Below are 10,924 nucleotides of genomic sequence, written 5' to 3' on the forward strand. Positions count from 1 at the left end.
GATGTATTGCTGGATCCTGTTTGCCAATATTTTTTTGGGAATTTTAGCATCTAAGTTCATCAGTGATATTGGCCTGTAATTTTCTTTCTTTGTTGTGTCTTGACCTTTTTTGGGATTAGGGTAATACTGTCTTCATAGAAAGAATTTGGGATTTTTCCTCTTCTTGGATTTTTTTTGAATAGTTTGAGGAGGGTAGGAGTTAGTTCTTCCCTAAATGTTTTGTAAAATTCGCCTGTGAAGCCATCCAGTCCAGGGCTTTTGTGTGCAGGGAGATTTTTGTTTCTTGTTTCAATTTCCTTCTTTGTTATTGGTCTGCTGAGACTTTCTACCTCTTTTTTCATTCAGTTTTGGAAGGTTATATGTTTCTAGAAATTTGTCCATTTCATCTGGGTATTCGAATTTCTTGCCATACAGTTGTTTGTAGTAATTTCTTACCATCGTTTGTATTTCTGTGGTATCAGTCGTGATTTCTCCTCTTTCATTTCTGATTTTGTTTATTTGGGTCTTCTCTCTTTGTTTCTTGATGAGCCTGGCTAGAGGCTTGTCGATTTTGTTTATTTTTTCAAAGAACCAGCTCCTAGTTTTGTTGATCTTTTGAATTGTTTACTCTCTATGTCACTTAATTCTGCTCTGATCTTGATGATTTCCTTCCTTCTTCTTGCCCTAGGCTTTGTTTGTTGTTGGTGTTCTAGTTCTTGTAGCTTTAGGATTAGATTTTTTGTTTGAGATTCTTCTATTCTTTTTAGATATTCCTGTACTGCTATGAACTTCCCTCTTAATACTGCTTTTGCTGTGTCTCATAGGTTTTGGGCTGTTGTGTGTTCATTCTCATTAGTTTCTAGAAATTTCTTGATTTCTTCTTTGATGTCATTGTTAACCCATTCATTATTTAATAGCATGTTATTCATTCTCCATGAGTTTTGGTGTCTTTGATTTTTTTCTCTGAGGTTGATTTTTAGTTTCAAGGCATTGTGGTCTGAAAAGATGCTTGATATGATTTCAATTTTCTTGAATTTGTTGAGGCTTGTTTTGTGTCCTATCATGTGGTCTGTCTTTGAAAATGTCCCATGTGCATTTGAAAGGAATGTATATTTTGCTTCTTTGGGGTGAAAAGTTATATATATATATATATATATATATATATATATATATATATATATATATATATAACCCTGGCTGGTTTGGCTCAGTGGATTGAGCGTTGGCCTGCGAGCTAAGTGTCGCTGGTTCGATCTTCCAGTCAGGGCACATCAGAGAAGGAAAACTCTGATTCCAAAAAACCTCCGCTGCCTTGCGGCATAACTCTTCAGGGGAAAGGCTAAGGGAGTAAACCCCGACAGAACATCCGGAGCTGGAGTCCCTAAGGCGGTTTGACGTTGTAGTCAACACCGGCAACTCCTGCGGCGCACCTGAACCCAAGCTGTATTGACTCCGTCTTTCCCTTGGATCCTTCAGCTGCGAAGAGAGGGGGGGTCTGCTGCATGGGCAACAGCAGACCCTCCATATCACCCTGCCCAGGCTCTGTAGCTTCAGCTCCACTGGAGAGGACACTCCAGCGTCATCGCAAGATGTCGATTCAACACGGGAGGAGACAGATACCGTGTCACTCCCGAGTCGGACTGCACAACCATTCTCGGCGGTGCAGATAGACTCTTAAGAAGCTACACCATCGTCTCTTGAGACGGACGGCTGCCGACGATATATATATATATATATAATCAGTTAAAGGACTCTAACGATATTCTTTATATAAACTTCGGTGGCGCTGGTCAATTAGAGATTGCCGTGAGAGCAAGATGGGCATCAAGAAAAATGACAATATTTCCAAGCTGAGCACCTGGAAAGATGGAGTTGACCTTGTCCAGTAAGGGGAAGACTCTAAAAAACTCAGGTAGGGAGGTGAAGAGAATAAAGGTTTTGGTAGTGCACATGATGCATCAGAGGTGCCCCAATGAGGATTAGGATAGACACCCCCGATTGCCTTAACTCTTTCTCTTCCAAACCCCTTGAAAACACACACAAAGAGAGAGAGAGAGAGAAAGAGAGAGAGAGAGAGAGAGAGAGAGAGAGAAGCTGAACACAGCAACTTGATATTTTTTTGTCATTCAGGAAGCAGCAGCAGCTTCTTTAGCAAGCTGATTGTCCACTCCTGCCCTTAGTGACCATTCTGGTAGATGCTTTCAAATGCATAAAGATTAATTTAAATAAGTACTATTTTCTACAAAAATAAGGCCGACCATTTACTGCTTGGTTCATATACTGAGGATAATAATTTTTATTTACATGATGCTGTTACCAAAAACAAACAACAAAAGGAAGACATGTCAGTGACCATCATATGTCATTTGGACCAAGTGCTGGGTAGTCTGGTTTTTCATGAACATATCTTAATCAGTGTGTAAGACCCAGAGAGGGCACATTTTCTTTTATGTGAGCATCTACAATTTTAAATAGATTTGACTCCCACTTAATTTAAAACATTAAATTACTATTCTGTGTTTGATATTCACACCATCAGAAAGCCAGTTCCCAGCTCCTCGCTGTTAAATGTTCTTTCTTGTGTTTGTGACAACATGGACGTGGCCATGACAAGGCCTGTATGTCAGTGTGTGCTCTTCCAGGTGGTCACAGGAAGGTTCTGGCTTCTCTGGACCTTGCTGAAAACATCTGCCCCAAACTATGACAGCTCTCTGCAAAGACTGAAGTCTTTTCTATGTTACATCTATGAGGCTACTTAAATTTTTTCACTTTACTGCATTATGTAATACAAGGTCTTCCTTCTTGAAAGATGGGGAATCTAGTGCTTTTTCCCATCACAAATACACACCATACACATAAACACAAGCTGTCCATCCTGTTTTCCAGTACGTTTCTTAAGAACAAATTCCCCTCCTAAGCACTCACACCATCAGCCAAATTTTTTCCCTCTCTTCAGGCATGTAGTCAGTCTTATTCACTAACACACCAGCCCCCTGGCACATGGCTAACTTGTTGACTGAGCTGAGGCAGGTCTCATGTTATGGGGGTGAATTGTAGCTGTTCACAGTCCTTCCAGGCCACGTGGAAGCTGCAGCCCTCAGACCACACTTTGAGAGCCTGCTGCACATGCTTCCACTGTGTCAGAATAAAGACCCCACACCTCTGGCCTTCAATCTGGTCCTCACCCTCAAGCCTGCACTGCATCCCCTACCTTTCCTAGGCTCCATCGCAACCCCTTTGCTTGTCTGACAACCCCACCCTCCAACTACCTTCCTGATTAAATCTTCTGTATTCATGGTGTCCCCAGTCCTACAAACCTTCATCACTCTTCCAACTTCTAGTCCCCAATGGGATGCTCATCTCCTTTCCCTCGATTCTTATCCCATGTCTCCTGTTTCATAATTTTGTCGCCCAGAACATTTGGTTTTCCCTCTTGTACCAGTCTTAGAACACTAATTTGAGTCTTCAAGAACTTATCCTTTCTGCCAGCCCCGTGTATGTCTGTCCACACATGCCCATCCAAATCTGAGAGAAAGACTCCTCTCTGTTAACCGCACCAGCTGCAGTGGCTCCTCCCTCAACCCTTAGGCCAGCCCCTGACTCATATTCCTCAGCCCCACCCTGAGCTTCCTTAACAACATCCACCTGCATAACCTTCGTAGGTCCCCTTTAATCCATACAGTGCCTGATATCCCAATCCCACATGTCTTATAATTTCTCATCCTGAACCTGAGCAGACCCCATCTCTTTTTGGCCCCCCGTCATATACCTCTGCTTCCCCACAATCAACCTCTGATCAATTCTTCAAGAATTTCTGTCAAATACCTCAGAGGATCCAAGGAGGATTTTAAAAAATTAAACCAGAAAAGATATTTATCTCCCATGTCCCAAGTTCTGATGGTAGAGCCTCTAAGGACAGGCATGTGGATTTAGTAAACACAACAGAGAAATCAAAGATCAGAGTAACTGATATCAGATGTGACTTCCAGGTCACAGGAGACACAAAACAGCGTCTCCCAGTGCAGGCCTGTGGGGGCTGTTGTGACAGGGACCTGCATGTTTACTAGACTTTCTGAGTTTCATCACAGAATAGTTGTCAAATCCCTGTAAACCTGCTCCGTGACGGTGACTGAGGTGCAGTAGCAGGAAAGCACACTTGATGGTGCAGCCGCTGCAGAGGGGCAGCGTCACAGCTGCACTTGCTACCAGACTCAGGACCAAGGCCACCTCCAGGCAACCTGGTCCCCAGAAAAGTGTGGGCAGTCAGGTCATCTCAGGCTGTGGACACCAATTCAGAAGGGAGGCAGGACAACTGGAAACATTTCCTCGGAAAACTTCATCCAGGTTTTTAAAAAATGGAAGATTTAAAAATTTGGTAAATATGGGCACTGGAAGCAAGATGACGAGATCAGCTAATCACAAACAGGCGATGGCAGAGTGAAGCATGCCTCACACAGACTTAAGGAGGCCAGAAAGACGTTATGAAAGACCATGCATTAGTGTGGTGAGCCAGAACTCAACACCCCTGAAACAGAAGGCTGTGGGGATTTTAAAAACAGGAAAAAAAAATCAAAGGCATCTGTTTGCTAATTGGCTTTACAGAAAAGTAAAACTTTTCATAAATCTTCACAGGAGATCTATATACATCATGGTTTAAAGGTCCTCACCCAAGTTAGGCTTCTACCCTCCCACAGAGACAGAGACACAGACACCAGGAGGGTTTCAGTTTAAGGGATGGGCACAGGCCCTTGTGACAGATGCTCTCTGAATCATATCACTGGCAAGATGATTTTATGGAGACTCACTTGTATTTCAAACTGGCTAAAAAAGAATCTGCAATTACAAAATGCAATTACATTTCTGAACAAAATGCTCTAAAACCATGGAAGTCAGAGGCTTGCGGTCAGGAAGAAGCTATCTCCAGGTTAGTGACTCTGAGGGAACATTAGGCTTCTGAGTCATAACAAAATTCTTTCTCCACAGTGGAAGGAAACACAACTACATCTCTTTAGGCCAAGACCCAGGTTGCATCTACACCAGTTCCTGCCATTTATAAAGAGGTGCAAAATGACTGAGACTCCCTGAACAGAGCCAGGATCTGATCTCCCAGAAGGCTGTGCTTCTGGAGTTTTCCACTCAGACATTATTTTTTTCTCTGCAGTCACCTTCCCTTTCATTAAATGTAATCCTTTAGGGAGGATTCTCATCACCTGCTCCCACTGGTCATCACCTAACAACTGCTTGTCTTCTGAGGGACACAGTGTCAGCTTCACTGTGGACATGGTATATATGAGGACAAACCTAGGCAGGGGTTGGTCTGAAATGTGATCTTACATCAACAATAGTGATAATGTCAGCTCACATTGTTGAGTGTGTTGACTCAATGCAAATCTTTATAAGAACTATTCACCTTCAGAACAAATCTATTATAATAATGCAAAAATGACTTTATTTAGAGTTTAACAATACAGAGGGGGAAAGAAGGGTCAGTCAAACTTTACATGTAGCTCAAGAGGCCAACTATAAACAGTTCTGATGGGGTTGGAGCCTTCACATTGGTATATCCCAGCATCTTCCCTCTTGACAGGGTCTATGGTGAGCCTTCTGCGGTCCTCAGACAGCTTGATTCTCTCCGTGTCCGGCAGATTCCAGCCATTGTACCACCACTGGATGGAGACCGCATTTGTGTAGCAGGTCATGACCACAGCATCTTCATTTTCTGTGACGGTGGTGTTGCTGGCATCGAGGTTGGCAAATATCAGAGGGTCTGTGGAGAAATAGAGGATATGAAAGGGCTTGATACATGGAGATGTGCTTCTTACTCAGAGATTCAACAAATCAGAGTCCACAATGAGCTCTGTAAAGACCACCAGAGTATGGTCCTGACATTTGCAGAAAGACAATTATCTAAGTTCATGTGGCAATATGTAAGGAAAGAGCTGCATCTCCCCTCTGACCCCATATAACCACAGGGTGATTCCCTACCTGTTCCCTCAGACATCTCTGTAGTAGCAGCACACAAAACCCCTTCGCAGCCTATATGTTCTATAACCTCACCATCAGGCAGATATTTTCTCTCATGAGTTTTAATGATCTTTTCCTAGAACCTGTTTTGATTTCACAAAACATTAAGTCCTTCTCCTTATGTAAACTTTTAGATATGTTGGGGAAGGCAGGCTTACCAACTTTGCCTATCTGTGGGGCCAAGGGAAGTTTACATAAGTGGAAAAGCATTTATGTTTTGTTAAATAATTTATTAGGCAGTAAAGATGGCTGAGTCAAGTCTTCATGACTGTAGACCTGGAGGATCTCCAGCTAAGATAATTCTCAGTCTGAAGAAGACTTTATTTCCTGGCCTACTGATTCAGATCATGGTGAAATTAATATCTAGAAGGAAGTAATTATGGTTTTAACAAAATGCATTGACTTTAGGAGTAGAAGAAAATTACTCCTTACAATAAATGCCATACATAAAAGCCCAGAGCTAACACAATATTCCACAGAGAAACATGAAAATCATACTAATATCATGAACAAGAAAATAATGATGTTTTTCCACATATTAAACATATTACTCAAAGTTTTGAACACAAAATTTATGCCAGAGGATGAAATAAATTGTATTAAAATTGGTAAAAAATTTAAAAAATATCCTTTTTGAAAAGATAACATATCTTATATATAGAAAACCCTAAAGTTACTGACACACACATAAGACTAATAAATAATGCAAAGTTGCAGGAGATAAAATCAATACTTTGCATTACTTTCTTCTTTGCAACAAAAATGAATTATTTCAAAATGAGATTAAGAAAATGGTTATGTTTATAATATTATCAAAAGACTAGAATACATAGGAATAAATTTAATTAATAAGGTAGAAAATGTGTACCCTGAACATTATCAAATATTTCTGACAGAAATTAAAATAGATGAAAAGTCAATGGAAAAACATACATGTTCATTTATTAGAAGACCCCAAATTATCTACATATTTGATGCAATCACTATCAAAATCCCAAGGTCTTCATGGCAGAAATAAAAAAATGCACCCTAGATTTCATAATGAATTTCAATAATCCCCAAATTGCGAAAATAATCTTTAAAACAGTGAAACTAAGGTCTCACATTTCCTAATGTCAAAGCTTACTGCAGAGCTAAAGTAACCCAAATAGCGTGACACTGGCGTGAAAAGTATTCATTCAAAGACACAATCAAATGGTTTCAACGAAGAGCCCACCTGTTCAATGAAAAAAGGCAGTCTTTTCAATAAATGGTTTGAAGAGCAACGTCTACGTGCAAACAAATGACATAATTTCTTCTCTTATATTGTACACAGAAATTAAGCCAAAATAAATCAAATTCTAAAGGATAGACCTAAAACCATAAAATGCTTTGAAAAAAGTCTATGGAGGAGCAGTATGACATTGATTTGGCAATGACTTTATGAATATGAAACTAAGAACACAGGCAAAAATTAGACAATTCAGATTTTCTCAAAATGAAAAGTATCTGTTCATCTAAAACACAGCAGTTTGAAGGGTGCTGTATGAAATGGAAGAAATTATATTGCTAATCATATGAAAAATAAAATATTAATATCTAGAGTATACAAAAACTTCCACAACTCAACAATAAAACCAAATATCAGATTAAAAAATGAACAACTTGAATAGACATTTATCTAAAGAGTATATGCAAATGGCCAATAAATGCAGGAAAAGATGCTCAGCACCACTACTGTTTCAAGAAAATGAAAATCAAAACACTCGAGATCAAATCTGTTGCTTGTGTTGTTGGGTTTCGTTAACTTTGCTCTGCAGGTAAGAGAAAAAAATTGCCCTGTGTGGTACCTTCGATTCCTCCAAAAGCTTCTTCAACCAGAGTTGGCACCTCTGACCCCTCAGTCAACCTGAGTTTTGAAATAACAAGGCAGTTCTGTGTGGCACAAGAAAATGCATGGGAATCAGAATGCTCAGAGAATGTATAGCCTGCAGCTATATCTGTGGCTATATTCCAAGGACTCTACATCAGGTTTCAGGCTCTGAGGAGATTTTGGATCATTCATTCATTTATTCTTTCAATCACTATTTATTTCTTCCTAACTAATCATTAAACACTGAGCAACTGAGTGTTTATTACATGGTGGTGCCTGAGCTGGTTTCAGGGGTGAATGGGGAGTGAGAAGGCAAAGCCCTTTCCTTTATACCAGGGGGAGTGACTCCACCACAGGAAACAAATAAGTGAGTGATTCCAAGCCCAAGCAGGGAGGTGTGGGGGGCCACTAGAGACCTGGGTGTTCCATGCACTGACTGATTGTTACTGCAGGCCATTTGGCTCTAGAGTAAAAAGAGATGATTTCTCCATTTTTTCTTTTCATTTCACAGACCAAAATGTATTCCTATGAGCTGAGGACACCTAAGAAAAAGAATCTGAACCAATTTGTTGGTTTAGGTTTCCACAGATCTCATTAGGCCTCTGAGGTAGAGAAATTAAGTCTATGGCTGAAGACAGACCTCAAGTGACTGTGATCAGTGGGTCAGCTACTGTGTGACTCTGCTTTAGTGACTGTATTTTACCTAAATCTTGGGATAGAAGAACTGCTGAAATTAGAGGCACCTGTTAGGATCAACTCCAAGAGTGAACGCCCTGGGCTGATCCTGGTGAATGAGAAGCTGCCATGAAGTCTTTCTTTCTCAGTTTCCTTCTGTCCTTTTTTTTCTGAAATTTTCTAAGTCACCAAAACAGTCTGCTACATCCAGGACATTGTCTAACTGTGCTCTCACACATGCACTGAGGTGATACACTGAACTCCATTTCTGCCAAGATGTGGCTCTTGGTCCTGACCCCTGACTGGTGAACAGGTCAGGAGCCTTGTGACTTGGGTGCCCATTAAAACATTACATACTCAGCCCTTCCCAGGTGGCCAAACCCAACCTGGTCAGGCTCACCCAGGACCCTGGACCAAGATCTCTGGGACAAGGTTCTAGAAATGGATTTCTGAGATGTGCTCTGTAAGAATTACAGGGCCCTCTCAGACCATGCTCTGACTCAGTACAGCAGGGCCATCCTAGGGTCAAGCTTATAAGCATGTGCTCAGGGAGATGAACTGAGACTGGTCTCCATCTGCCGAGCTACTCCCATCAGACTTGTCCTGTCTGCAAGGACTGTCTGCAGGGCTGGAATTTTGGAAGGGAACTGAGATCTTAGGAAGTTTGTGTGTACCATGCATATCCTGCATTAAATGCCAAAATTCTAACCTGAGACCAAATGCAGAGGGGTATGGAGGCAGAGTCCAGGGCTGTCACTCCCATGTGTGAAGAAGAAGTCATTCCACTTAACACCCAAATGTCAGAGAGCGGTCACTCACCGTATACATTAAGGCGTCCAAATCCTATTTCTTTTTTTGAATCGGGAAGGTAGGTCACTACGGTGTACATTCCTGCGTCTCTCATGTTGACTTTCTTTATCACCAGGCAACCATCATGTTTTACTGCCTCTCGTCCGCTGTATGCAGGCCCTCTTATAAGCCTTTTTAAGTCCATTAAAACAATTGCAATTATATTATATTTGTCCGGGCCTTCCCCCTTGTACCATACGTAGCCTGTAACGTCGGGAGGCTTATTGAGGATGTTGAGAGTGACATCGTCCCCATCAGCAACAGTGGCCGGCTCAATAGCAAGCTGGGCTGTGGTGGGCAGGCACCAGAAGGTTAAGAGTGAGACTAGGAAATAAGAAAAAAAAATCGATCAATACTTATATCTACGTATAGGGATGGAAAGATGAGGCCCTGAATACATAGCAGGTCTCTTTCTATTTCAGCCTTGGTCTGGGTGTGAGTGTGTGTCTCCCATGGTCAAGGTCAGCAGCAGGGACACCATTACTTCAGCACCTCTGACCCTGTTACTTTCTCTGTTGCAAATAATTCTCTCTGGCTGTTTGTCTCCTCAGCCCCTCACTGTGCTCATACCCCCGCTGACACTCAGGGGCATTTTTGAAAGACACCTATACTAACCACCTACTCTACCGATTCTCTGCCTTCACTTTCTCTCCTCCCCTGCTCTGTCTTTTTGTGGCACTTGTGGGTACCTGACATCACAGCTAGATCTTTCCTTGTCTCTCTCCCTTGCACAGAACATGGGCTCGATGAGAGCAGAGCCTTGTCTGACCTTGTATCTCCATTGCAACAGGCTGCAGATACATGGGGTTGAATGAATAGGTCTCCCCATAGTCCTGTACCTCAGGGAGTGTGTTTGCCCGCTTCTGAGGTTTTGGTAAAGATGATATCTAGCGCCCCTGGTTAATTTTTTGTGGTGTTTCCCGATATTAATCATTATTATTATCAGTTTTCATTCTTCAATAATCAATAATGAATAACAGGAAGTGAACAGCATGAGGCTTTCCTGCCTCTCACCACTTCCAGGTTACGAGAGCCTCCCCGTGCTGGGTCCCCTTCCCCATCCTACTCTGCTCCTCTGTCCTTTACCCTCAGGTCCAAACAGAAGCCTTCCCTCTTTTCTCAGAGCCCTGGTCTCTTCGGGAGATCCCAGCCATCCTCTGTGTCAGATCCTTTGTTACCCCAAGGGATTGTCTCCTACTTACCAGCCAGCAGGAGCCCTTGCCAGAGGATAAGTCCTCTGCAGGTAGAGATTGAAAGGGATCCCATGGTGTCTGCCACCTGCTCTGTGGCTCCCTCTTTGAGAAAAGTTTGAGGTTCAGTTAGGCTCTCAACACCTCTCTCCTGGCGTTGCAATCCGCTGTGAATTCTACCTGTGCACGGAGCTTTATTCTGGAGCAAGGTGACTATTTTTATCATGTGGGCTGGGGGCAGGGTCTTTGCCCAGGATCCTCCCACTCCCTGCCCTCTTTTTGTCCACCAGTATGTCTTCTTACCAGTTTGTTGTCCTTTAATATGTTGTTGTACTGGGAACCACATTTTATACAA

The 10,924-nt window shown here is 42.1% G+C and overlaps 1 protein-coding gene across 1 annotated transcript; it reads right to left on the reverse strand.

Annotated features, from left to right (window-relative positions):
- Positions 1 to 5,465: 5,465 nt before the first annotated feature.
- On the reverse strand, positions 5,466 to 10,645 carry LOC149995094 (cell adhesion molecule CEACAM21-like). The gene is made up of 3 exons (XM_090260807.1): positions 10,582 to 10,645; positions 9,350 to 9,703; positions 5,466 to 5,746 (listed from the first exon to the last, which is right to left on the reverse strand). The coding sequence occupies exons 1-3, from the start codon at positions 10,643 to 10,645 to the stop codon at positions 5,466 to 5,468; spliced, it is 699 nt and encodes a 232-aa protein (XP_090116933.1).
- Positions 10,646 to 10,924: the final 279 nt, after the last annotated feature.

This window comes from Furipterus horrens, unplaced genomic scaffold, assembly GCF_987537825.1.
Source record: "Furipterus horrens unplaced genomic scaffold, mFurHor1.1.pri manual_scaffold_13, whole genome shotgun sequence".
NCBI lineage: Eukaryota > Metazoa > Chordata > Mammalia > Chiroptera > Furipteridae > Furipterus > Furipterus horrens.

Bases quoted from the DNA above. Each gene is read 5' to 3' on its own strand.
- LOC149995094 (XM_090260807.1), bottom strand. From the start codon at position 10,645: ATGGGATCCCTTTCAATCTCTACCTGCAGAGGACTTATCCTCTGGCAA. The intron at 9,704-10,581 runs GTAAGTAGGAGA...CTTATTTCCTAG, and splicing joins GCAAGGGCTCCTGCTGGCTG to TCTCACTCTTAACCTTCTGG. The intron at 5,747-9,349 runs GTGAGTGACCGC...ATTTCTCCACAG, and splicing joins TGGACGCCTTAATGTATACG to ACCCTCTGATATTTGCCAAC.